Here is a 27,708-nt window from a genome sequence, read left to right as displayed (position 1 = left end):
TTAGTTCTTTAGGGACATAAATAAAATAATAATAATACAAAATATATCATAAATTTGATTAAAAGATTAGTTAAAATATATTTAAGACATTTTTAATTATACTTAAAATTTGCTCCCCTTAAAGGAATTTTTTTCTTAATATTTTATTTTCTATTGATTTTCTTTGGAAAAAAACTTCCCTTTAAGAAATAAAAAGGTACGAAACCCTTTGATAAAATAATAATAATACAAAATAAATTATAAATTATATTGACAGAATATTTAATATATATTTAAGAAATTTATTATTAAATTTAAAGGGAGCTTACCATTTAAAAATATTTTTTTTCTTAAGGAGACATATAGTTTCTGCTAATTTACATAAAAATTTTTTACATTTACATAAAAATTCCCATTTAAGCTTCTCTTTATATAAAAAGATATAGAAACCCTTAAAAATATATATATATCGATTTTTTATATATTATTTTAGAGTCTCAAAACCATCTTGAAATCCCTTAAATGTTATATATATTTTTTTGAGCTCCCAAGACCATTTATTTTTCCAACTGTCGCCCTGCTGGAATTGCTACAACCCGGAGAGGGAGGGGGCCCCCAAAAGCTTGTGGCACATACCGCGCGATGCGTGTCTGTCTTCGTTTCCCTCGATTGCACTTGATGGCCAGGGGGAGAGGAACTTGAAGTGGAGGCGGGCCTTTGGTATTTGCCAGGGGACGAACCTAACCGAAAATTGTCTAGGCCGATGTGATGGGTCCTTTGTTGTAGCCTAGGTAGGATAATGACATCAATATGCTTGACAACACTCCCAGAAGACGGCTGACACAGAGGCCGGGAAGCCAGTGACCTTGGGAATGGAGTTCGTGGTGGGGTAAATGAAATACCACGCGTGTGTGCTGATACTGGGATTCATTAGCAATCCCCACCGATAACAAATGGAACTCGTTTTCCCTACTAAAGACACTTTTACCCCAAAAATGTGGTCTCCACATTTCCATAGGGGAATTCTCAAAGCTTTTTTCGGGTGGAAGAAACTGCCACGAAAGTGGCAAGGACCAACCGCAGGACTTTTTCATTAGTGCAAGTGCCGCACACAGCTGCATGGCACACACCCAACACACACCACACACATATGGGCACCTCCCGACACGTTCCAGGCATTGCGGAACGTGCCAAAAAGCATTGCATAAGCGCAGGCGGACAACCAAATCGCAGAAGCAAAAACAAAAAATCCCAGAAAAACAACAAGAAAAACAGGTGCCGGAAAGGAAAATAGAGAAAAAAATCTTGAAACGTAAATACGGGCAAGGCGAGGACAATATTTTTGCTGCCGTTCCGATTGCTTCTACTGCCGATGCTCCTTTTTCCTCTTGCGAACCAAACAAATCTCAGCCACACACACGCAGATATTTGCACTGAGAGAATTGGTTTTCAAGAGGTTAAATTTGGAAATTGTATGGGAGATTAGGATTTTCTTCTGCTGAATTGATATAAATAATAATAAAATTCAATTAGAAATATATTTTTTACTAAATTAATATACAAAAAATATTTTTAAAATTTAAATATATATTTAAGGAATTTTTTTGTAACCATAATTTAAATTTGGAAATACATAGCCTAAATTTTGTTGTATTCATTGTTTCAATTAAAATTAATTTTTTTTCCACTAAAATAATATACAAAATAAAATTCAATTTAAAATTTATAGATAATAACAAATAATTTATAAAACCATATTTTTAAATTTAAATTATAAATTATAATATATATAAAAAGCTATGTATTTTCAAATTTAACTTATGTTTAAATACATAGCCTTTAATTTTTTATTAATTAAAATTAAGCTTTTATTCCACTGAATTAATATAAAATAATAATAAAATTCAATTTAAAACTAATCCTTTACTAGATTAAAATTCCCAAAAATATTTAAAACCTTAAATTTTCCTGAGGAATTATAATCCCTTTGTTTTTCTCTCTGTGCACACACTGGCAATGCGTTTAGCAATCAGCTCACGACTTGGTGCCAGTCCGAGCTGCAACTCCTCCTGCTAGGAACTTGCCTCTCAGTACTCACAACTGTCGTTGCGCATACGCCACGTTGCACCCGGCCGGCTGGGGCGTGTGTTAATAATGCGTGACATAAACTGAAGCCCCGACAAGTCCCGTCGATGGGACAAGCGAATTGAGTTGACTGGCGAATCGAGACGAGACGGGATGGGACTGACTTTGGCCGAGGAGCAGGAGAACTGTGTTTCAGAGTGCTCCAAGTGACAGTTTGCAGTCAGTGAGGAACTGCAGACTTTGTCGAGTAAATGACATTGTCATTGTTTTATTGACGTGCCACACACACATAGACACAGACAGACACAAGCTCACAGCAAATAAGAAAGAGTGTTAAGGGAGCTCGCACACTTCACACACTCTATACACTTCACACACAGCCCCTTAGCACTTAAATTTTTACTTAAAATATGCAAATAAGTGCTGGCAAAGTGCCGACGGGATGTACTTCCTCCCCTAATGTGTGTGCGAATGTGTGAGAATTTCAATTTCCTGCTCACACCCATCGCTGTGTGCCAATCAAAAAGAAAACCCCAATCGAAGGACGCCGGTGGTGAGTGGAGGAAATTCGGAAATTAAACCAAATTGAAATTGTTTCGCGCTCGCAAAGTTTTCTTTAAGTTTTTGACTCTCGTTAAAAGTAGTAAAGTGTATAAAAAGGATACTTTTTTTTTGGTACAAAATAAGTATAGAATTTTATAAGCAACAAATAATTGGAAATCCTTATTTTTAGGAAAAACTTTCACCAGATGTTTTGCCTCCTGATCACAACACTTAACTATAGTGCTTGTTGGGGTCTTGGGTCTTAAGCCCCGGGAAAGTTTTAATTTGCAATTGACATTTTGCAAGTGCAGCCCTCCTTCCTAATCCTGGGGATCTCGCAAAAGGGAGGTAGAAATAATTACAAACTGCAATTATTAGCCCCGGCTAAGGAGGCGCTGCCAAGGCAAATCCAATTAAGTGAAAAGCAAGTGTAAGCCGATGCCTTTACCTGACCAGCTCACCTGGTTCTCTCTTGTCTCTTGCCCCACCCGCTTGGCAGTTAACTGGATAACTGAAGCTCCTGACCTTAGCCTGGTTTTCTCAGGTGGATGGGTGGGTGGTGGTTGGTTGGTTGGTTTTTTTTCCCCTTGAAGTTTGTGTCCTTTTTTTCTTGCCGTTCTGCTGGCAAGAAATGAAATTGCCGAGCAACAAGAACAACAATGGCAATAGTAATAATAAATAATAATGGTTAAATGTGTTTACAAAAGGAGAGAGAAATCTTTTGCTGTTATCTGGAGCAAAAGCCTTCTCCATCCTTGCTCTTCACTCTTGGACTTGGCTTACTTTTGTCCGCTGTGAACTGTCATTGCGTGTTGCACACACAAAAGTACACATTCAGAGACAGTTGGAGATTTAAAGTGAAAGAGGGGTGAAAGAGGGATGATAGAGTGGGGGTAAAAGAGGTCTGAAACACCCAGTAAAATGAAAGAGAATGAGTTATTATGTGGCAAGAGTTGCTTCACCAGTTGGCAGTCCTACTTAATTTTTGATGCGAAAATTCCACTTGAGACTTGAGTCTGCTTGAAGAATTTTCCAAATAAATATGGAGATATTAGAGTGCTTTTGCACTTACCTAAGATTTTGTAGAAAATAGAGGTTTGCCTGAGAATTTATTTTAGTTGAAAGAGAGATGAGTATAGTTAACTATTTATTATATTTATTTTAATTTTTATTATTTTATTTACTTTAGTTTAAAGCTTTTTTTATATAAAGTAACCTCTTCTAGCTTCTTCTCTTTTAATTATTCTATTAAAAATATTAAGAAATATTTATAAAAAATATATGAAAACCCTCAACTCTCAAACCACCCTCGCCGCCTTTCCTCCGGTAATGAAAGTGAAAAACTGTTGCAGCTGCAACAACAACAGCAACAACAACAAGAATCATTTTTGCAGCCGAGGAGAAAACTATTTCAATTGAGGTAGAAAATGAACGACAAGGACATGGCGGCATTTTCCCCACTGGTTTTTTCTCTTCCCCACCCCCCTCTCTTCCCCACCCTTCCGTCGTATATTTTCGTTTCCTTTTGGCATCTCTGTTTTTCCTTGGTCTTGCCATGAATGAGCTGCTGCCCATTCCCTCTCTCTATTTCTTTTTGTGTGTGTTTGCAGTTTAAATTGCACTATGAAAGGAATTTTCACATTTAAGGATTCGTTTTCATTTGGCTTCTCTCTGTGCTTTTATTTCTTTCTCTGATTTTTTTTCGGGGCCAAGTGGGATGATATGTCAAGTGGCATAAGTCGGTGGCTGAAAGCCTGTGCAGCTGCCATTGATAGGATCGAAGCAGGTGTCATCCCATCGAACCCGAAACCTCCTCCCGTATCTGTGTTAGCCCGGCTTAGTTCCAGTTTGCAGTTAGACTCAAGTTGCACTGTCAGAAAAACACAGCTGTGTGCCAAGTGGCTCGCCCGTCTGGGAAAGGCAGTTGTCCAAGCAACTGGGGATTTTTTTGACGATATAAAAGGGGAGCTCGACTGGCAAATGGACAGTCAAGATAGCGATTTGGCAGCATGTCTACAAAGTTGATAGTAGTGGGCTTCGTTGTGCTGGGCGTATTCCTGCAGGCTGGATTTTGCCAGGATAATAAGACCTCCACGCCGATGGACTACTGCCAGAGTGTCTTGTGCCCCATACACAAAAGACACATTGCCTGCAACAACAAGGGCGTGAGTTCATATCCCTTTGGGATTTTTCTAGAGTTTCCTAAAAGGACCTTCTTCCTTCGTAGACCCTCAGCAAGCAGTGTCCTTCGAATGCCAAGGTGGTGAACCTGTCTGCCCTGCACGATCTGATCCTGAATGAGCATAATGCCTATCGCAACTTGCTTGCCTCGGGAAAAATCAAGCACTTGCCCCAGCCCGAACGCATGGCCACACTGCAGTGGCATGACGAACTGGAGTATTTGGCCACACTGAACGTCAAGCAGTGCGCCTTGCAGTACGATCCCTGTCACAATACCCTGGAATTCCGCGCCTCTGGCCAGAATCTGGCCCTGATCAACATTACTCAGCTGGCAGAGACCGACGACAATCACACGGATGCAAGTCTTTTGAAGTTGACCAATCACACGGATCATCAGAGTCTCCTGGATCTGACCAATCACACGGATGAGAATCTCATCAAGCTGGTTATCGCCACCTGGTGGGATGAGAGTGCCAATGTCACGGGAGAGGATGTGCGCCGCTTTCCCAAGGGCAAGCTGGAAGAGTGGGTAGCATTTCCTTTGGGGCCATAACCTTGATTTAATTTCTTGTTCATCTCAAATCCAAATCCAGCTCCGCTGGCCACTTTGCTGTCATGGCCCGGGAAAACAACACCTTTGTGGGCTGCGCCGCCTTGAGATTCGACAAGTCCCCGGGACAGCCCCACTTTCTGCTGGCCTGCAACTATGCCAGCGATTATATCTGCGACTGGCCCCTGTACAAGGAGAAGTCCTTTGGCTGCAAGTCGGGCTTGGACCTCAAGTATCCCTTCCTTTGCAAGGCGGGCGAGCAGTACCAACAGCCGGGTGCGGCTGTAGAGGAGACCACCGCAAAAAACAGCTTCTGGATTTAGGAGGGAGGAGTGAGGAGCTAAAAATATTATACACCCCAAACCGAAGGTTTGGAGTGGGTGGTGGGTGGTGCACTCACAGTCTATTTAACATGTTGATTTGTGTCACAGTGCATGGCGGTCATATATCATCTCCGCATTAGGCACAGACACCTTGCGAGTGTCAGTGATGATATTGTTGGAGATATTACAGAAATTATAAATTAAAGGCGAGCATTAAAAAAGGCTTTAAAATATATAGCTAAAATCTTTGAAAATGTATTATGAATAAATAATCTTAGGGTTTAAATCAAAGAAATATTTTAAATACAAATTTTGGTAGATTAAAGAGCATTTAAAATTATTTAAAAACAATTAAAATTAGGCATTTAAATTTGTAAAAAATTTATAAAAAATCATTTTTTTAATAGTAAAATTATATTTATTTTGTAGAATTTATAATATAAAATTTTGGAGCTCCAGGAAGCTTTTAAAATGATTTAAAAATCATAAAATAACTCTTTGAAATTATAGAAAATGTATAATTTTATTAACAGTAGAATTAGATTATTTTTTAGAATTTATAAAATAAAAAATATATCTTTTATATATCGCAATACCACCCCTTGTTTTAGAGTCCTTATATTATAGCCAAAAAATATATATTTTCCTACCAAAACACCTATCACAATCCACCCAAAAATCAGTTCTAAGAAAGCCATAAAAAAAAGCCAAACTCTCAGCCCAGTCTAGCCTTACACATTTAGCTCTATTCCACCTCCCCCACATCAGCATCATCATCATCATCGCCATCGCCATCGCCATCTCCATCAGCAGCTAAAATATGATACGCGTTGTTTGGGTCTCGGAAAAACGCCAACGAGACGACGACGACGACAAGTTGGCATCTAATTTTAACGTCAATATACAAAATGTAAAAACGTGTCTTCATCAGCTCGTAATATAGCTGGCCTCCCCCCGGCCCCCTCACCTCCACCAAAGTGCCTATTAATAATGCTGAAAAAGAAAATGTTTTCCCTTGGCTCTGCTTTATTTTCGGCCTCTACGTTTAATATGCCGTTTTCCCCGTCAAATCTGAGGCTCATTAAAGTCCGGCGAGAGATATAGGCAACATTTACGCTTAGTTTTTTTTTTTTTGGTGGCCGTAATTAATTTCGCACTAATGCCTGCCACATTCATTATGGCTTAATTAAAATTCAACTGGAATTAGTTTCCAGCATCCACCATTATGAACTTATCAAAATGTATATATCTCTCTGTTTATATCTCTCTATTTATTTTTTATAATTATATTTCAGCCATTTGACAGGCCAATGAAAGAGCTGTGCTTTGTTCTGTGTTACTGTTGTTGGCCCGCTCATTAAATGCGCGTAAAACTAACATGGCCAACAACATATTTCGCTTGGCGGCTCATAAAAGCATAAATACACGCATAAATAGAATAATGTACAAAGTCATGTGAGCGGTAAAAGTAGCATAAATTATTCGGATTTTTGGGACAGAGAGGATGCATGATGGATGGGAGGCTTTTAAAGGGTGTCTCTATATTTTTTGGGTTTATTTTGTAGTTAATTTTATAATTTAAAAAAATAAATAAATTAAGCAAAATTTATAAAATATTTTTTACAAAAATCCTACTTAACTTTATTAATCTTCAGTTGCGATTTATTCAAAAATACTCTATAAATATTATTTTTTCACAAAAAAATCCACTAAAACCCTGTTAAAAAAACCCTAAAAATAAATTTAAGAAACAGAGTCTCTTTAAAATGTTAAAATAAATATAAAAAATATTTTTATATATTTCTTACTTAACTTTATTCATCTTCAGTTAAGATAGAATACAATTTATTAAAAAAACCCTTGTAATATTATTATTTTAAAAATAAAATCATTTAAGCTCTGCAAAAAAAAAACCCCTTAAAATAAATTTAAAACCCAGCCTCTTCTTAAAATGTTTATGAGGTGTCTTTCCACTTAATTTTTCAAGCATAAAAACCTAATAAATAATTTAAATATTGCCGTAAAATGCTTAGCAGGTCTTAAAACCTTCCCCACATGACATTATATGGAATATAAAATATTTATGTTTCATGATTTGGAAATCGCTGGGCACACGCTCATTTACAAACCACAGAGAATGAAATTTCTATAGACTATAACATATATATATAGACTGACTCTGTCCCTGAACGCTTCACGAATTTGATTGTGGAAAATGATTTGATGGTCGAAATGGAATGAAAAGCGGCAAAATTATGGCCTAAAGGAGAGGCATTGCATAAATTGTGGCGGAATTTAAACAAGTTAATATGATATTAGTTGGGAAGCGGGCATAAATTATGGGAGCGTGCAGCGAACAATATAAACAGAGTATAAAGCCGCTCTGATTTAGTGCCTAGCCATTTAGCTGTTTAATGAGCACTCAGATGTGTCAACAGGCTAAATGGAAATTTATTTAATTATGATTCATAAGTCACAAAGCGGCTTACAGCTGGCAAAACATGCAAAATTCCAAAAGCAGCTCCATTCTCTATTATTTTCTTCGGCTTTCTGTCCAAGTGTTTGAAGACTTCGGACATGAAAACATCTGAAAAGGCAATCAAAAGTTTGGCCCAAGGAAGTGGCTAAAAAACAACAAAAAATTGACAAAGCAAAACTTTTGATTTATGCAATTTGCGCTAAAAATACAAATCCATTTGATGACATTTTTTTTTGCGTGGGGGAAATAAAATTTGGCCAACAATTCCAATAAAATGGCAAAAAGCAGGCTTTGATTTATTTGTCCTTGTCTGGGGTCTGGGTTTTCGGGTTTCGGGTAATTCCCCAAATGCTCAGCCCCGGAGTACCATTCCCCCTTACCCCTCTCTTGCTCCACAAATGTCATACATGAAGCATAATAAATGGGCAAGCAAAACTTTGAACAGGACAAGAGGGGGTTGCTCCTAGCTCCTACATAGCTCCTTCTGTGTGTTGTGTCTTGTGTCAAGTCAAATGCAAATGACCGACAAATTTGCCAGGCTATATAGCGGCGGCGGCATAGGAACGGGAACGGATATATGGTATGTTTATGTATATGTATGACCGCAGGCCATGGGCACTTTGGCCACAAATTTCCACACAATTTATGCACGTCTGCGAAACGGAAGCGGAGCGGAGACACTGAGGATCCCATTGCCGGATCATTTATTTTATAGTCCGTCGCTTTAAGTTATTTTTCTTCATTATTTTTTATGTCTCTCGGTGCCAAAGGCATTTGGCAATCAGCGCCAAATGTTTGCTCAAATAATTTATACAAGAGAGCGAGCGAGCGAGAAATAAACAAAACAAACAAACAAAACAAACAACAGACGCTCATCACACATACGCCCCGTTGGCCATGGTCCTGCTTCGAGTTCATAGACAGGATCTTAACGGCACAGTTCATTAGCGGTCCTCCTGGAACTTGCTTTATTAATCCTCCCAGGACCAAGACAAAGGGCCAGTTGTCATTAGGGGCTGTCCTTTGGCATAAACACCAAATTAAGTTTTAGTGTTTCATTTATTTTTGGCACTCTCTCTTCACATGCGTGTGTGTGTGTGGTGTGGCTTATAGTGTGGGATTTTGGGGCCTATTTGCTTTTATTGCCCTCAAACTATGAGCTCGTCCTGCGGCTGGTCTATGCCAAGTCCTATTGCCTTTTGATTGTTTGTAATGAGCTCCTCGGCCGGGTTATGGTGCGGGTCATCAGTGGCATGAATAAAACATCGATCTCGAAGGCCCGATAAAGGTTGCGCAAATGTCAAGCAGTCAAAATACTCAAACTATGATTAGGTGTGGCCCTCAGAGCTTGGCTAATGTGATTTGGGGGCTTACATGGAGGGGATTACAGCAAAGAAAATATGTTTATGTCACTGAGAACAAGCGGAGAAAGGCATTAATTATAATTTTTTTAATTAGGAAGGTGCTACAATTTATTTACAACTAAACAAAAACCTAAATTATATATATTTTTTTAATTAAGAAATTGCTAGAATTTGATTACAACAAAAAAAAAAAAATCTAAATTATATTTTCTTTAATTAAAAAGTTGCTAGAATTTATTTACAACCAAAAAAATACCTAAATTATATTTTCTTTAATTAAAAAATTGCACTTATTTACCTAAATTATATTTTTTTTAATTAAGAAGTTGCTACAACAACAAAAAAAAATATTTTACTTATACTTTTACTTATTTTTAACAAAAACAAATATTTTAAATACCCTTAAAATATAAATTTAAAATTATAAAATCAACATCTCTCTGTTCTTATTATAAAATACCATTTAATTTGACTGTTAATGAATGTAAACTTGGTTAATATCGCTTACAGCTCACGTAAATTCGATATCTCCCTTGAATTATTAATACTTTGTTTAAATCCCACGCCTTTGTACTCTTAATAATTATTTGTATGGCCCGTATTGTTCTTTAAATTATAAAAAAAAAAAATAATAATCAATGACCAGCTTTGTGTATGGGGGCATAAGTGTGCTTCGATTAATTTCCAACTTAATTGATTCGTTTGAAATGTGATTCCAGCTAATTTAATTTATTTGCCAGCTTTATTGCCTGTTTATTCAGTTCATTTGTGCATTTATTTTGCCTTAAATGCTGGGTGTCTCTGCCAGATAGTAAAAGTATCTATATTTCTGGATAGAATTTCCATTTCCGGCCCGCTGATCAAAACAAAACATATACCCAAGGCTACTGCACCTGCAGTGGCCAATTGTGCGGCAAATATAATTCAATTAACACCAAAATATACACCCAGATTCCTATGGATCCCACAGATACATATAGATATAGAGATATAGATAGATATAGAGAGAGAGAAAGAGTAGGGCAGACATCGAGTGACCGGAAAGTGGCGCTTTACAATTTGTGCAATTTCCGCCTCCGAACACAACATCAAACAGAAAAATCTCTCCATCTCCAAAAGAGAGAAAAAAACTTTGCTCCCGTTTGATGTGTGAATTGCGCAAATATTTTTGTTAAAAAATATATTCACCCACCCACACTCGCACTCGCTGCTCTCCCGTTTGCTCTTTTTATTCCTCGGAAACTTGTTAAATTGAAAACAAACAAAGAATGTTTTTTATATAATGCGATTAGCGGCTTTGGCCTCTGCTTCGGCCTCGGCCTCGGTCGCCATCGAATTCTATTAGCCGCTTATGCAGCCCGATTGAAGTTTAATTGAAAGCGAAACAATATTGGGCTGAAACCACATTAATTGACAGTTGATGTTGCGTGTCAGGCGAATATTTCATTTCTCGTACCAGCTCTGGCTTCAATTTCAATTTATGGCCATTTAATAGATGTCGTCCTGGTTCCTTCTCAACAGCGAAATCTAATTAGCATTTCGTTCCTGCCCCGCTGGCATGCTGGCACGCCTCTTTTGACCGGATGACATGGCTGAATGGTAATAATTGCTTAAATAAACACTAGCACAAATGCACATTAATATGAACATCAGGGCAGGCGGTCGGGTCGGTCTGCCTGAAATGTGAGTTATGGCAAATGCAGCTCCAAGACCACCGGGCCACATGCAATGAAGAGCACACTGAGTACACCGACCAGGGGGTATAATATAAATATATGGGGGATATATGGTAGGAGTCAACCGGGGGCACTTGCATGTCGACCTGGCCTGGTCATTCACATTGCCATCAACTGGTAGGTGCAGGGGCATAAAATAGTGGCCATAAAAATAGGGAAAGCTGAGGGGAATTTTAATAGGAATAAGGTTATATTTATAGGATTTAATTGGGTAATAATATTTTATTTTAACTATATATCTAAAGGGTCTTGACCTGATTTTAATTTTTTATTATTATATTTTATTAATATATAAATTAATTAATATTAATATTTATTTTGCTTTATTATTATGAATTTAATAAATTTCCTTGTATTTTCCACTCTATATTAGAAGTACTTCTAAGTGAAATATTTCTGGAAAAATATGAAACATTAATATATTAATACTTAAAAACTCTAAAAAATATTATTAAATATTCTGCATATTTTTAAATGACAATTTTTGGGACAAACTAAAATTTAAAAATATCATAACTAAGTTAAAAAATCATTAAATTTATTTCGCAAAGATTTTTTATGAATATATTTAATTAATGGTTTCAATAATGACTCCTTTACTGCAGTGCTTACTTCTAAATAAAATTATAAAATATATATAAAATTTATTTATACAAATTTTCAATTCACCATATATTTATGCCCCTCACTGTTAACCGCATGAAGCATAAATAGACAATGCGTGACGTTCCTTCTTTGCCAACGGAGAACTTTAACATGGAAATTATGCATTTTTAATCAGGCCACAATATTGCTTCCTGGAAAGGTTTTTTCTATTGATTTTTCGCATTAACCAATTGACATATATACCATACATTCAAGTTGAACCCTTGTGAACCCCTTTGGGATTATAGAAATATCCATCTTTATTCTAGATCTAAATTTATCTATATTCCAATAAGCCAAATCAAACATTGTGAGCGGCAAATCAAATTGTAAAGAATCATTCCGATTTCGGTTTCTGGCCACATTTGCATACAAATGCAGGCAGGATTAAAATCAGAATTCGATATGCCACAAGCCACACACACAAAAGCAGGCACACCCGCTCCAAGGATTTTCCCGAACAATATTTTACTGCTCAAGACATTCCGGCATTGTTGTAGGGAAAGCTCAGGAGAGAGAGAAAGGAAAAGGGAAAGCAGAAATGGAACAACTTACCCAACTTCTTCAATTACAATTTGATTTGCAAATGACACACAGAGCAACAAGAAATTGAAGTGGAAAACTTTCTTGAGGAGGCGAAATGTGACAAGTCGGGTTAAAAAAAGTTAAAACCCAAGGCGGGCCAAGTGGAATTAAATGTTTGTTAAAGGTTTCAACTGATTAAAAATGATGGAAGGCACTCCTAGAAAGTTTATGGATTTTAAGCAGGAAAAGTAAAGGTGGGTGAGGAAAAGATTAAATAGGAAAAATAGGAAATACAGTGGATAATTTTTAATATTTTAAAAAATTATATATAAAATTTCATTGATAATTTTATGTATTTTATTATGTTTAATCCCTAACTTCTTGGAATAAATAGAACTCTCTTAAAAATCATTATTCAAAAGTTGTTATTTATAGTTTCCTTTCAAGAATTACTTTACTTTTTAGGTATTTAAATATTTTAAAAATATATTTTCTTAAATATATTTTTAAAATATTTAAATACCTAAAAAGTAAAGTAAAGTATATTTTCTTAAATATACTTTTCCTAAAAATCTGTAACCTATACTTCCTGCTCTAGGAAGCCTCCAAACAACTCTTCTGGCAATTGAATCCTGCAACTGTAAGCCTGGAATTTTTTCATAACGCCTGGCAATAAAATGTAGCCAACATTAAAAGGGCGGGTGAACATAAATAAAGAAATCGCTGAGTAAAAAATTGGGTTAAAAATTAACTACACCAAATTTAAATCAACCGATGGGGAAGAGAGTAAAGGGAGAACGGGAAGCATGCTGTTGGTTGTTGCCTGTCAGCGAATCCTTCGAAGCCTGCGGGAGCCGTAAAAAATCGACTCGCTGGGCAGGCAGGACTTTGCCTGGCAGCCCCAATTCCTGCCTGGCAGCCGTAAATAAAGCGCCGCAAACATTAATAACTCCCATTGGGTGTGTTAACAAGCAATGACCAAAGAGGGCCGCAGGACTGGGATTTCGAATACGTCCTTCGTTCGCCGTCCATAGCCCTTCCATCTACCCTTCCTCTGGACCCCTGCACCTGCCCCTGCCAATGTGCATAAATTGCAGTAAAAATGGCGCAAAAATTTTACATTTTGTGGCTGTTGTGAAAAACGATGTGCAGCCAAAAAGTCCAGAGCGAAAGCGAGCGAAAATAAGTAACAAGTAACTGAGAAGCAGGCTAAAGAAGAGGCAGACAGGTAAAAAATTGCGCATACGCCAGGTGGGCCCACCGCCACCCCACGTAAAATGTTTGAGTGATGGAGGAGCAGCAGGACGTCGTCCCGGAAAGAGGGTAATGCATGTAAGACAATCATTTTGACAGGCACTTCGCTGTGCTTACTCCGCATTCGTCCTGCGTCCTGCGTCCCGCTCCTCCACTGAAATCCGCCTCTGGCTTCGTGTTACTCATTGGCCCGTCGCTCGCCTGGCTGCCTCCTGATTACTATGCACTTTGATACTTATCTTTAATTGAGGTAGCCTGGCTGCAAGGACCTAAAGGAATACAAAAGCCGCCCGTGTCTGACATGCCACGATGAGCACACTTTTCATACGCTCTGTCTGCCAGGACAAAATGCGGGGTTTGAGGGTGTGGAAAAAGTGATAAGGAAAGTCTTTCAGATTTCGTTGCGGTGTGCAAATAATTCATTTCGATAAGGAACATATTTTACGGGGGTAAAAAAAAGGTGTTTTATTAATAATATTATATTATTTTGAGAGTTGTAAAGGGAAATTTGTATCCTGGAATTTTATAGAATAATTTATGTCACAAATTAATTACTTGTAGTGACATATAGCTCGTGTAGAACCCTCATAAATAAACCACAATCAACCAAAATTCCCCTTCCAAACAGATAAACAAACTTTATGTAATTTACCAACGAATATATGCAGAGTCTCCCCCTGCATATATTCCATATTTAACCGCAGCAGTTGAACTTTGTTTCAATTAATCGTTAACCCTTCCGGCAGCCAGTAGCCGGGGTTCATGGCTCTTGGTTCGGTTCCGACGTTTGCTGCTGCTGCGGTTGCCCACTGCCAGCTTTATAAATATTTAAGGCCATTAAACAGACACAGGGCGGCACACACACACACACATACATTGCATACATTGTGTGTGTACACACACACATCTACAAGAGTAATCCCTTGCACATGGCCAGGACTAAGCGTTTTATGGCTCTGCGCCATTGTTGTAGTTGCGGTCCAAGACCAAGTCACTGGCTCCAGCTCCCCTCAATTGTAATCGTTATCGTAATCGTAATCGTAATCGTTATCGTGTGTACCTGGACCTGCAATTGTTTTCCCGTTACCCGGCGACGATGTCTGCGGCGGATGCCAAGGCTAATTTTGCGTAAAATGAGAGAGCCGCTCGAATGATTCATTATGGGGCCCAGGGGACTCGTTGCATGTGCATGTATGCAAATGAACAGGACTAAAGGGGGAGGGAGGGAGAACAGTTGGTCCTAAAGGACCTTCCGGCGAACAGGACACCCACCTAGAGCGAATCAATCATAGATTGTCAACGACCCACCCGGCGAATACGTGATATTTCCATGCTCCCCTGCGCGTAGCCACTAATTGATTTATTGCCCGAAATTAATTCTATCGCAAAGCATTAATATTTATTGCACAAGTTCCGATTTTGGTTACAGATTGCGCAGGGGAGAGGATATACCTTGCCTTGACCTTTTGCCATGATTTTTGTTGTCATGATTTCTGTCATGAATAATTTGCATTTTTGGATTTGCCCGCAGCCTTTCAGCGCCCGCCTCTTAAATTGCTGCCATGAATAAATGAGTTGCTCAAGCGGGCCGAAGCACAAAAGCTTGGCTAACGAGTCCGTACAAACAATCTCTCAGTGAGGGTGGTGGTCGGTGTGTCCCTCGCCTGCTATTTGCTGTTTTATAAAAGCAATACGCATATGCGCCCGGCATGCCAATGCAGCTCTGGTATTTGCATTCACTCTCCTGCAGTGTTTGCCTCGTGAAGAGTGAAGGAGGGGGAGCGGGTTTCCCTGCTGTTTTTTCCTTCCTCCGGACAGGCAGCTTGCCTTCGGAAAACCCTGAAAGGCGCTTGTAGAGCTTCTGGCTGGCCGGCAGCTCTTTAAGTTTTGCGGTCTGGTCTGTTCCTGGCTTCTGGTAACTGGTTACTGGGAAAAGTCTTGGCTAAACGACAACCGGCCAGATGCCTGGCAAACAGACCGAAATTCGACATACACAGAGAAAGAAAATGTGGTAATTACTTTAATTGAAATAATATTAAATTAATAAAGAAATATTCTTAAAGGAAACTGTGTGTTTAAAAATTCCCTTTGAAATTATTAATTTAATATTTAATATTTACAACATATCATAAATAAAAACTCTCCAAAAGGACCTTTAAAATATCCACAAAAAATCAATAACTCACAATTTAATCAAAAAAGCTTCCTCTTCTCTTTTTACTCAATAAACATTTCCCGAGTGCATCTTCTCGAAATGAGCATTGACTGATGCCATTACAGGTGGCCATTGAATGCATTTTCCAACCAAAGGCATTTCCTTCACAACCAGCCTCGAATTTCCCTCTTTCAGCTTTCGGTTTGTGGCTGAATTCCATTTCGGTGGCTGTGCTGCGGCAAATACTTGACTCAATTACCAGGGAAATGCTTTCTTATTCCACCTGGAATTTTTCCTTTTTTTTTGCATATATCGAGAGTGTATACTTGTAAATATATATACTCAGGGGAATTGGCCAATTCTTTCATAATTTGTAGTGATTTTTCATTGGCGTTCTGGAATTTTATTTAACTTTTTACTCTGTGAAAAATATCCACGGACCAAGGGGACCCACGCAACCCATTTCATTTCGTAAATGGCAAAGTTTATGAGCTGCGCCATTTGGGAGTCAGTTTAGATTGTTATTTGTTTGTTTTGTTTGCCTTTGTTTTGCCCTTCTCTTTCCTAGATTCCTTTTAGGCGGAAATGAAATTTTTGCAGTTTTACAGTTTTACAATTTTACAATTTTCCCATAGCTAAAAAGGGTTCCTAAAAAAACAGGGGTTTGAGTGGGGGCTATAAAAGCTTTTCCGCTTTTGCTGACGACGAAGTCATAGAAAGTCGTTGGCGTCGCGTCGAGTAATTAGAAAATTAACCCCAGCCAGCCGGCCATAAATGAGAATGAAACACAACAACCGTGTTTTCGCAATGCGAACTAAACTCTAAACTAAACAGGAAAAAATAAAATGAAACAAAACAAAACAACAACAAAAAAATGGCAACTGGCACTCCACATGGTCGGCACTCGCAGAGTCAGCCAGGCGAAGGCCACTTAAGTGACTCTTTTTGGGCGGGGAAAAGCGTGAAACGGAGAACCCTGCCACAAAAACGAGGGTATCAACCTTAGTGGGGGGTTGTGTCATCGCTTTAATTAAAGTGTACACATGTCAGGGTGCAGTTTTGTAGCAATTTTATTTTTTCCTGAATTTTTATTTGCCCCAAAAACCAAACCCAAAAAAAATGGGGAGGCGTGTCCTTGACAGCAGGTGCTTGTCGCATTATGACATGCCATTTTTTTTTTTGTTTTTTTTTCACCCAATATTTTCCCACTTGAAGCTGTCTTTGCGGCACATCTTATCTGTATTCTTACAAATGTTTTCTATATATATAAATATGTCTCTTACCGATTTCAGGGCTAGCCGTGTGCTACCAGCGGCAATCCGTGAGCAACAACAATCACAATAACGCCGAGGCGAAGCCCACACACTCTCCGCCATCGCATTATCCGCACGGCCACAAATGGAATGAGCCGTACTTTGATCTCACGATGCCCAGGAACATCACATCGCTGGTGGGCAAATCCGCATATCTTGGCTGTCGCGTCAAGCATCTGGGCAATAAGACGGTGAGTGGCGGGGGGAAAACACTGGAAAAATACAATAAATAAATAGAAAAATAAATATAAGAAATGGGAGAAAAAATAAAGAAGTAAAAAGGTTTCTAAAAGTATAAAAATATATCTTATTCAACTTCCATCACTGAAAAACTCAAAAATAAATCGAAAAATATATATAAGAAATAGGGAAAAATATACAACAATTAATTTGATGAAAGAAAAATTTTATTAAAATATTTTAAAAGTATAAAAATATATTTTTTCCATCTTAAATCAATATTACATTTTTTACAGCATAATTGTACACTAATTTACTGGTGATTTTAAGCCTGAAAATATATCAGAGAGCTATAAATATTTTAAAATATAATAATGGGATTTTATAATCTTTTTTTAAATTTAAATTAAAGTCTTTTTGACAATAATTTACTTTCCTGAAATTTTTTCTTCATATTTATAAATTTATCTTGTACATCTTAAAAAAAAAATTACATTTTATACAGCTCATTTTTTGACTGTGTGGTAAATACAAATCAGGAGAGTTTTCAAAGATCTATAAATATTTTAAAATATAAATAAAATATTAAAAAAAATTTTTTTTTTAGCTTTGAATATAATTTTCATCCCCGAGAAATCTTTATATTTCTACAATTTCCCTCAGTGCAAAAAAAAAAAGAAAGTCAAATAGGGAGACAACAGCCGAAAACATTTCGTATTAATAATCTTGATTTTTATTTACATTTAATAAACAAAGCGCCCCGGAAATGGGGCTGCCGCAAGTGTGGCGAATGTGTCACCAAATATCCACTTGGATATGGCCAAGACACAGAGGACAGTGAGCCGGGTTATTAAATTTGCTGCCAGTTTATTATGTAATACGTGACAGCAGACGCACACACACATGCTGACCACTTGTCTATGAGCGACCCTTTCTCACTCCTCCATTTTTTTTTGGCGATGGCGTCACTTGATCCCTCGACCCAATTAAAGTCTCCCTTTCCTAGCCTCAAGTTCTGCGAAAAAGTGTTGCATTTCAACGATCAAAATTAAATTGGTTGCCATAACAAATAATAAAGGGGGATTGCGAGTCAATTTGCCGCAGACACAATGCGGAAATATTTTGCACGCATTTGCCAAAAAATATATGTATATGGATATTCTGGTTGCCCATTTGGCCGCCCAGGAATGGCAGCAGCAGCTGGGAAAGTTTGCAGGTGTTGGCAGGCCCGAAAACGTTGATTACGTTAAGCGATTTGGCCACGGTCACGGGCTCTCTAGTCCCTGCTACTGCGGAGGGGTCATAGATTTCCTCTTGGCCAAATCCGCTTCCGCAATCAGTAAACTACACACAGACACACACGGTCCCTAGTTAACCAGCCTGGGCCCGGGCTCGAGCTCGGTTTTTGGCCAACAGTAAATTTATGGCCAGGCTAAAGTTTACTTTCCCCATTTTTTTCGCCTTTTTTTTTGGATTTTCTCTTTTTTTTAAGGGGTACTCTTTGAGAAGAAGGGTATATTGAATCCTGATAGGTTTAGACTTAAATAAATAATAATATGAAAAAGATCATTCACCTTTAGAAAGGGTTTTTGAACTGTTTTATTATATGTAAAATATTTATATGCTTCATCCAAAAAGTAGGCTATGCTTTTCCTTATCCCTTGCTGGGTATTTAATAGTCTAAGCTTTTTTATTAGTTTCTTTCTGCTGCCAATGCAGAATTAGACATTCGGGCAGGCAGGAAAGTGGAACTGCACAGATGGATGCCACACAGTTGGCTGACTCTGACTCCGACTACGCCTGTCTGTCTGTCTGTCTGTCTGTAGGTCGGTGTGTGTTATTGGTTAGACAGTTAGCCGCATAAACAAGGAGCCTTTGCTTCCAGAAAAAAATACTACAAAAATACAACAAAAACAAACCCAAAAAAATTTGTATCAAATGTAGTGGGCAATGTCGAGTGAATGTCGCTCTGCAGAGAGCCGGAAAATGGTCAGAAGATGTCAAGGTGCGGGGAGTATCATTTTCCGGGTCTGTCATGCGTTCCGCACACTAATTTCGACTTGTATGAAAATTCTATCCGAGAGCTGCATAAATTGTGTGGTTTCCTGGTCTCTTTAAAGTCCTTTCAAGAGGGTATTAATGTGTACTGGTTGTGTGTCTCTCTCTGCAGGTTGCCTGGATACGACACCGTGACCTGCACATCCTCACCGTGGGCACGTACACCTACACAACGGATCAGCGGTTCCAGACCTCCTATCACCGGGACATTGACGAGTGGACCCTGCAGATCAAGTGGGCCCAGCAAAGGGATGCCGGGGTGTACGAGTGCCAAATATCCACGCAGCCGGTGCGAAGTTATTCGGTTAATTTGAATATCGTGGGTGAGTATAAATAATTATTATAATAATAATAATAATATAATTAAGATTTTTAGGATGATTTATGGTATATAGTTTACTCTAGAATATAAATAAGTTTGTTGAGATTTTAATCGGGGAGTTTTACTATAAGAAAACCAGCTCAAAACAATTTTTAAAATATTTTAAATATAAATATTTTATTTCTAAGGGAAATATCTTAAGATAAGAAACCCTAAAAGTTACTAAATTTATAGAAATATAAAAGAAATATCATAAGAAAACATAAATATTTCTTCCTTATTCATAAAAAAGAACCCATTTCAGTCGAAAACACTTGCAGAATATTAAGTACTATATAGGATATCAGTGGGTATCTTTAACACAAAAATCACGTTGTCAGAGTTATGACTTTCTTTTGGTAATTGAGAGATATGCGTGGAATAAATAAAATCTTGCTTACTGGAGTTTTTATATAAAATATTGCTCAAAATAAATTTAATAAAATTACATAAAGTTAAATTTTTGAGTAGGAGTTCCCTTTGCCTGCGTCCTCGAAGGAATTCAGATCGACAGGACCCCCGTTCGGTTGGGGAATTTCACATATTTCCTCTCTGTATCATTCTTGCATATTCATGCAATTTCCAAGCGTGTAAATTATGCACACTTGGCAATCGTCGCAGCAGGATATAAAAACAGGACGCGACTTTGCCGGTAAATATGGCAGAGGAATTTTCAAAAAATTCCTTCAGACAGATTGATGGACTGAAGGGAGTTGGCACAAAAAAGAAAGAACCCCCCAGCTTAACGTGCACATAAACGGATATCAACATTTATATATACAACATATATATACAAGAGGAATTAAGTTGTAGATAACTGGGAAAATAAACTGCGGCGGTCATAAATTTATACAACATTCATTTCTCTTTAATCCAGGGGGTCCACAAAACGTATTTGTATTGTGGCCCGAATTATTTTTATGGTTTTTCTAAATCAAACAAACAAGCTAACAAGCCCCTCTCAATCCAGTCCGGGGAGTGGAAAAAGCCAGAATAACAAATTTGAAATCGTGATTGGAAAAACAATTTGATGAAATAAAACTTAAAGTTTTTCTCTCTTAAAATAATAGCCATCGAATTACGAATGAATTATTTATTGAGCCTCTGCTAGGCCACCGAAATTTATATGGCGTGTCGCAATCTATTTTCGGCTGTGTACTTTAGTTAATTAGTTTAGCCCGGGTTTTATTATAATTATTTGAATGATTTTCTATTTTGGTATCACATTTTGTTTGCTTTATTTCTGTCTTTTGTTTATGTTTTTGGTTTGCCCCCACCACAACCACCACCGACACCACCATCAGATCTGATTGACGCCGAGACGAGTAACATGATGCAGCAGTATTATAATGACGACGCCTTCTATATAGCCGCCGATCGGGTGTACCAGTCCAGCGATGACGAGTTTGCCGGAATGTTTGGCCCCATTCAGACAGTGGCTGGTTAGTGTGAGATATGAATTGGTGAGGCGTTGGTGAATTGTTGATTTCCAGCGTTGCATACTTTTTGGCTGAGTGACAAGACTAACCACAAAAAAAAATATATATTAAAAAACCAGAAGGAAACCAGAGAGATGAGAGGTGTTCTGGAGGGCTGCCATGCATGCATATTATTTTTTAATATTTTACAGCATTCCTGGTTCCTGGTGTGTGTGTGTTTGTGGAGTCAAGTGCGGGGCGCCCCGGGGCAAGCACTTTTCTGGCTCATGACGAACAAATTGCTTTCCAACAAGCTTTTACCCACTAACTTTGCCAGCTTGTTACGGTTACTGTTACGTCTCCCCACCTATTATTTCCTACCTTTTTTCGCAATTTTTTGTTCACTTTTCCTCTCCCGGTGGTGCTGGCGTTGGAAAATTGCTAGACTTTAACTAAGAGATAGAGTTGTTTTGGAAATTGCTATAATTATGGAAGGAAACTAAACCTGATCATAGAATTTAATTTAAGGGAAAAGGTAAGGTTTGAAATTGCAACCTAATTAATTATATTGTTAAACTAAACTTTGCATAAACTTATAAACTAATTGTAATTTGTGGTGTTTAATGTTCAGTTTGTATATTTATCTAATACCTTAATTTGATCATGATTTTTATCAAGGTTACTTTATATTTATTTTACAAGGTATTTTAGATAGAAACTCTAACCAAAGTAGCCAAACTTTCATCTCTACCTTTTCGCTCTTATTGCCCAAGTGCTGCCGCACATTTAATTATACCCAAAGCCTTTGCAATATTTATTTTTCCGGCTCTCAGACTCAGTGATTTAGGGGTAGGGTCTTGCACAGGTTTGGGTACCCCTGGCTTTTCCCATGGGCACACAGACTGACATTGAAGCTGCCCGGCTCGTAGAGCGTTCCATGCGGCGGAGGTCCTGCGCTGTAGTAGCAGACGAGGGCAAAGTGGACATTCCACAGGTCGTAGTCCTGGCCGGCGGCACAGCCCATGTGGGTGCAGCGATCGGTGATGATGTTGGCAATGTTATCGCCCGCCATTTCCGAGTCTAAAGCCTGCAGTTCGTAGATCTCGTCCATCCACTCTTCAATGAGACCCGTCAACGGGCGAACATTAGACTGCCGCTTATGGGGTCGGGGGAAGAAGTCTTCTCCATAGTTGGAACGGGGTTGGGGAAAGTCATCGGTGGCCACGCAGGAGTTGGTAGGCAGATGCATCTGGCAGCTTTTTAGATGATACTCGGCCAGCAGGGCCAGATAGTCGTCCCAGACCAGCTCGGGCATCTTCTGGGCCGTGGGTAGGTGGTTCAACCGCCCGCTGGCCACATCCTGGCGGTACTTGTTGTGCTCGGTCAGCAGGTACTGACGGAAGCTCTGCATGTTAACCAGGCCATTGAAGCGCAGGCACTTGTCCACATTGAAAATCTGCCGGAAACCCAGGTGGGAATTAGGTTGCTTGGCTAGCCACCTCCTAATGATCTTCCTTACCAGGCTGTTGTTGCATCCAATGTGTGTCTTTTCCTGGCAGGACGGAATGTCACAGAAATCTATGGCCCGGCACGTTCTCAGCCTCAAGAGCAGGCCGAGGAGGCTGAGGCAAAAGAACACCTGATATTGTTGCATTTCCATTTGGTACTGAAAACTACCTGGGAAACGTGCGTTGAGTAATCCGGGTTATGCGGAAAAACAGCTGCAGACTAAATGAACTGTGTACACTCAAGGTGAGAGTTGTATTTCCCCTTGAGAACTCAACAGTAAACAAAAATGTCAAGGAAAAGAGTGTATATTTAAAGATTAAGGTAACAAATTAGAGACAAAGGCAGGTAATTCGTGACTAACTTGATTGAATTATCTAAAATATTACTAAAGGTTGTTCTAAATTTATTAAATACTAACTAAAATAACTCTTGAGAGATATTAAATCCCTTTAAAAAGCGTCGAAAAGTATGCAAAGGTTCAACACAAACTATTAGCCACCTAACAAAATGTCTCTAAAAACTCCTTAATAATTTTATTTACTAAAGAAAACACCATTAATATACATCTTAAACTAACAAAAAAGCAAGCAAAATGTTATGAGCCCATTAAATTATAGAAACGCCTCTAAAGCTGGCCAGAATTGAGCCATAACCCATCTTGAAATCACTCTCAACTTTGTGCAGCCTTGTCGCTTCCAAAAACTTTCCATTCTCCGGCGGGCTGACAGGCCCTAATCGATTATTTAACGTGCTGACTTTGACTGGCACAGCATTTCCCACATCGAACACGAGCCTCTGGACTCTGGGCTATGGAAATTTCCAACAATCGAGACGGCTGGACACCGGATGGGCCTGATCAAAAATCGTGGGAGTGGGTGTGGTAGTGGCCGGGAGGAGGAGGCTTGTGGCACGGGTACATGTCACTGGTCGCCCCGGCCGATGTGCGGGAAATTGGGAAAACAAACAATTTTGGAATTTCACAACTCGACAGAGGCGAGAGGGACAGCGTTCGCTGCTGCTGCTGCGAATGGCGCTGATTAGGCGACGTAACCGAGTGATTAGCAGAGCTCGAAACTGTCGGATGTATAAAGGGAATGGGGAAATGGGGGATGCACTGCATAATGGATGGCATAACCGGAGCTTCACTGTAATAAAGCGCCACATCCTCCTCTCTATCTCTCTGCAGTGCCCACGGCCACCATTTTGGGAGGTCCTGATTTATACGTGGACAAGGGCAGCACTATAAATCTCACTTGCATCATCAAGTTCAGCCCGGAGCCGCCGACCCATATCTTCTGGTATCATCAGGATAAGGTAAATATCCCTTAAAATCAATTTACAGTGCACGGGAGACGAAAAAATAACTCCTGCGGGCGAGGGGAAAAACCAATTTAAGGTTTTCCTTTTTGGTGCCAAATTATCTTGCAATAATTGAGTTTGTGCGCAGTAAAAAGCGCAAAAAGCCGGGGAGACGAAGTAGCAGGAGGAGGAGGAGCAATAGGGGCGGGCCACGCCCAGCCAATTGCTGCAGGATAAACGTTTTTAACTTTTATGAGCTCTGGGCTGGCGCCTCTCAAGTATGAGGGCGTTCGAAAACAGTGAAAGAAATATTTAAAATTAAAAACTAGCTTTGAAAATTTCTGTTAAATAAAATATCTTAAGAATCTGTTTTTAAATTGAATATTATTAAATTAAAAATATATTTTTTATATTTTTTTGTAACTCTAGAATAAGTTACTGTCTTTTTCCAGTGTTTCAGTCTGAGTTTGTTTCGCGTTTGTTTACGCGTCGTATACGTAACGTATTTAATTTTGGCTTTTATGCTTATGAGAAAACATGCTTTTGCATTTAGCTTAGCCCCTGCCTCCTCGCTCTCCGTTTGGGTTTTGGGTTTCAACTTTTTTGCAACAAGGGAAAATCGCTTTTAATATGACAACCTCGGCCGCCTGGCGCTTGCCGCTTTTCCTTCTGATTTTCCCCTCTACGCAGGTGCTCAGCGAGGAAACCTCCGGCGGTCGGCTGAAATTCAAAACCATCAAGTCGGAGGAGACCAAGTCCATTCTGCTCATCTACGACGCGGATCTCCTGCACTCTGGCAAATACTCGTGCTATCCATCGAACACGGAGATAGCCAGCATACGCGTCCATGTCCTTCAGGGTGAGTTTTCATGGCATTTCCTTGGCATTTCCTTCTCATGTTCGTTATTTTTTGTTGCTTTTCCTTTTGTGGCTATAGAGTCGAGCCGCCTTAATTGGATGCTCAAGTTTTGATAATGTGAATTATACATTCATGCATCTGCTTGACCTCGATTTGTATGCATTAAACTTGCAGCTCTCGCTGGCTCTTTGTTGGCCAAACTTTGAAGCAATTTATGAACTAGTGGTCAGAAGGACACTGGGGGAAATATGTTTCAGATTTGAGAGAGAATTTATTATTGGAAAATTGAATAATTTTATTTTTAAGTATTTCATTTACGTTTTAGTTTTCTCTTTAAAGGTATTAACTAAGTTTAGAGTCTTTTAATATTTTAAATTAAATATATAAAAATATAATTATTTATTTTTCTAATGCTAACATTAATTTCCTTGCTAAAGTCAAGTCTGATTTATTGAAAATTCTTTAAAACCCTTAAAAGCAAATTAAAAATCTCTTAAATTGTATTAAAAAACCCACCTTAAGTCCCTGCTTTTACCTCCACTTTATTTTCTGAATGTAAAAGCCCTTATTGTGACGGCGACAAACTACAAATTGCTACTCATTCATGTCAAATCTGCGGCCATCTTTTTCACCTCTGTCTCTGCTTTTCCATTTTCCTTTCCTGCTTTTCCCCTCACAGGCGAGCGACCGGAGGCGATGCAAACGAACGCGGCGCCGGCAGCCGTTGCCTTGGCGTCCTGTTGGTCCTGTCAGGCGGTCAGGGTAATTAGCACAATGGTGGCGGCCCTCGTATTGTTGGAGGCCTGCTCCACGCTGCTCCTGCAGGGATGTGGAGGTGGAGGAGGTCGTCAGGAAGACAGGCTGCGACCAAGTGACCCCAAGGAGCCGCAACCCAACTGCGTACCCTCCTCCTCCTCCACCTCCTCCTCGGTCGTCGGTGTCAATAATGGCAGCCGGATTGCACGGTGATAAATTAATGTCGCCCTGCTGGAATTCCACCGCCAATGCAGCTGCAGCCCCCAAAATGCAGCACAAATGATTTATAGCCCAAGTTAAGAGGGGGGAAGGCAGCTAGCCACCTTTCCGGTAAAAAATACCAACTAATTATGCTAACGAAGGGGAGAGAGGAAGCTGCTGCTCCGTCTGCTGCTGCTGTGCTGCTCCCTCGTAAGTTGTAAGTAAGCGTGTTTCTAATTAAGTGGGCTGGGGATTAGTTAGTTAGGCGGAAATCAGAGCCATGTACATAAACTTCTCACGTAAATTGCGCCCGGCTCAGTGGCGAACTTGGCTAACTGGAGGGCGCTTTCAAGGAATCATCAAGTTGAAGGAGAACTATACTCGAGTGGTTTGCTGCTAGAGCCAGGCCTAGTTGGTTAACAAAATATTGAAATTTAAAGTGTAAAAGGGGAGTAGGAAAATACCTGTAGATTTTAAAGCAATTATTTATGCAAGGAAATAATTTATTCCGGAGGGTAAAGCCAGGAAGATGATTCCACAAAACCCGTTTGTATATAAAGGACTCTTTAAATAATATTTTAAAATCTCCAGATATTTCCTAAATCCTCCTCTTAGCCTAGCAAAATAGTTATATTATGTAGCGAAAGTTTACTCAGATTGTTGTACATATTAAGGATTCGTGTGTTTGTCCTGTATAGCCTAGAGCCTAAGCCTTGTAAATATACCTAACCCGTTTCCAAACGAACTTCTTTGAAGGTTCCTAAACAAATTTTTAACACTTTGCCTTGAGAAATTCCAGTCAGAAACGAGCCAACAACAATTTATTTAAAAGTATTTTTTCCCCCAAGTCATGTGGTGGCAGTTCCTGTTTTCCGAAATGGGTTCGATGCTCCTAGGGAAATTTAGAGCTACCATTTCGGCATGTCCGGTTGCATTTCCCCCACTCCTCCTGAAACCCATTTTCCCCAACTGGCAAGTCACTTTTCACTCTTGTCAACAAAATATTTGCATTTCCATGTGCCGGGCCAGGACTACGACTCTTTCGTCCTGTGCCACATTTAAAAATGTATGGCCACTGTCTGGTGGGGGGGCCCAGAGTTTAACTGATCAAAATTGTAAATAAACCAGCATATATGCCATATGAATAAACTATAACAAGTACTCGAGTATTTATGTGGTAGTCATGAACATTTATAGGCATTTATATATATAAAAATATATATATATATATATATATATATGGTATATTTAGAGTGTACGTATCGATATTAAAAATGTAAACCGAACGCATGCAAAATTAGTCGCGTCATGTAAATGAATGTTTAATGGGTAAAATAATGTTGCTGTAAAACGAAACACACACACACACAAAACCATGGAAATAATTGCAGTTAAGCAAATAAAATAATATATGTTATAAGCATAAAATAGCAAGTAATATTCATATAACAAAAGCCGTAAAGCAGCAAACTTTGTTGACTTTTGTTGCAAACAAAAGTGGCAGCAAAACATAACACACACCTACACACAAACGCATTATAAAGATTATGAAATTGTTTTTAATTTTTAAGCAAGGTAGCGTAACGTAAATATGGAAATCGGTATGGAAATTTTCAATAAACGTTTTTTTAGTTACTACCATCAAATGATATAAATATGTATAACAAAAGCCGTTGTTTTCTTTGATTTTGGTGTGGGTTTTTCAGGGTTTTTTAGGGGGAAAATTGAGCAGCAGAGCGACCGCATGCTGAGCGAATCCCGGCAAGATTTATGCAAATATTTTCCATTGCCATTCATGCATTTAGCCAGGGAATTTTAATGGGCCACACAAACACCAGCACACAGACAAAGGAATGGAGGAGGAGGAGGAGGAGGAGGAGGCAGGAGTCCCCCTGGGAGATTGCAAGTTTCTTTGCTTTTTTTTTTCGGGGGGCC

The 27,708-nt window shown here is 38.9% G+C and overlaps 3 protein-coding genes across 6 annotated transcripts in view; 2 read left to right on the top strand and 1 right to left on the bottom strand.

Moving 5' to 3' along the window:
- The window catches only part of dpr10 (defective proboscis extension response 10), a 44,630-nt gene extending 17,289 nt beyond the window's left edge, over positions 1-27,341 (top strand). The window contains exons 1-6 of one of the 4 annotated variants that reach the window (XM_070284936.1): positions 8,459-8,720; positions 17,112-17,323; positions 19,483-19,693; positions 23,845-23,972; positions 24,648-24,816; positions 25,496-27,341. In XM_070284936.1, the coding sequence (XP_070141037.1) occupies positions 17,246-17,323; positions 19,483-19,693; positions 23,845-23,972; positions 24,648-24,816; positions 25,496-25,785 (876 nt within the window). In that variant the 5' untranslated portion in view covers positions 8,459-8,720; positions 17,112-17,245 and the 3' untranslated portion in view covers positions 25,786-27,341. Of the gene's footprint in view, positions 1-8,458; positions 8,721-17,111; positions 17,324-19,041; positions 19,341-19,482; positions 19,694-21,035; positions 21,314-23,844; positions 23,973-24,647; positions 24,817-25,495 lie in introns of those variants that run through there. The other 3 variants (XM_017162428.3, XM_070284935.1, XM_017162430.2) reach the window with 3 other exon arrangements.
- LOC108071640 (antigen 5 like allergen Cul n 1) lies at positions 4,584-5,905 on the top strand. Its single transcript, XM_017162431.3, has 3 exons — positions 4,584-4,772; positions 4,835-5,313; positions 5,382-5,905. The coding sequence occupies exons 1-3, from the start codon at positions 4,617-4,619 to the stop codon at positions 5,659-5,661; spliced, it is 915 nt and encodes a 304-aa protein (XP_017017920.1). The 5' UTR covers positions 4,584-4,616; the 3' UTR covers positions 5,662-5,905.
- On the bottom strand, positions 21,691-22,987 carry LOC108071642 (antigen 5 like allergen Cul n 1). Its single transcript, XM_017162433.3, has 2 exons — positions 22,669-22,987; positions 21,691-22,605 (listed from the first exon to the last, which is right to left on the bottom strand). The coding sequence occupies exons 1-2, from the start codon at positions 22,807-22,809 to the stop codon at positions 21,985-21,987; spliced, it is 762 nt and encodes a 253-aa protein (XP_017017922.1). The 5' UTR covers positions 22,810-22,987; the 3' UTR covers positions 21,691-21,984.
- Positions 27,342-27,708: the final 367 nt, after the last annotated feature.

This window comes from Drosophila kikkawai, chromosome 3L, assembly GCF_030179895.1.
Source record: "Drosophila kikkawai strain 14028-0561.14 chromosome 3L, DkikHiC1v2, whole genome shotgun sequence".
NCBI classification, from domain to species: Eukaryota; Metazoa; Arthropoda; class Insecta; order Diptera; family Drosophilidae; genus Drosophila; species Drosophila kikkawai.
This window is presented reverse-complemented; position numbering and strand designations above follow the sequence as displayed.

Bases quoted from the DNA above. Each gene is read 5' to 3' on its own strand.
- LOC108071642 (XM_017162433.3), bottom strand. From the start codon at position 22,809: ATGGAAATGCAACAATATCAGGTGTTCTTTTGCCTCAGCCTCCTCGGC. The intron at 22,606-22,668 runs GTAAGGAAGATC...GGTTTCCGGCAG, and splicing joins TTGGATGCAACAACAGCCTG to ATTTTCAATGTGGACAAGTG.
- LOC108071640 (XM_017162431.3), top strand. From the start codon at position 4,617: ATGTCTACAAAGTTGATAGTAGTGGGCTTCGTTGTGCTGGGCGTATTC. The intron at 4,773-4,834 runs GTGAGTTCATAT...CTTCCTTCGTAG, and splicing joins TTGCCTGCAACAACAAGGGC to ACCCTCAGCAAGCAGTGTCC. The intron at 5,314-5,381 runs GTGGGTAGCATT...ATCCAAATCCAG, and splicing joins CCCAAGGGCAAGCTGGAAGA to CTCCGCTGGCCACTTTGCTG.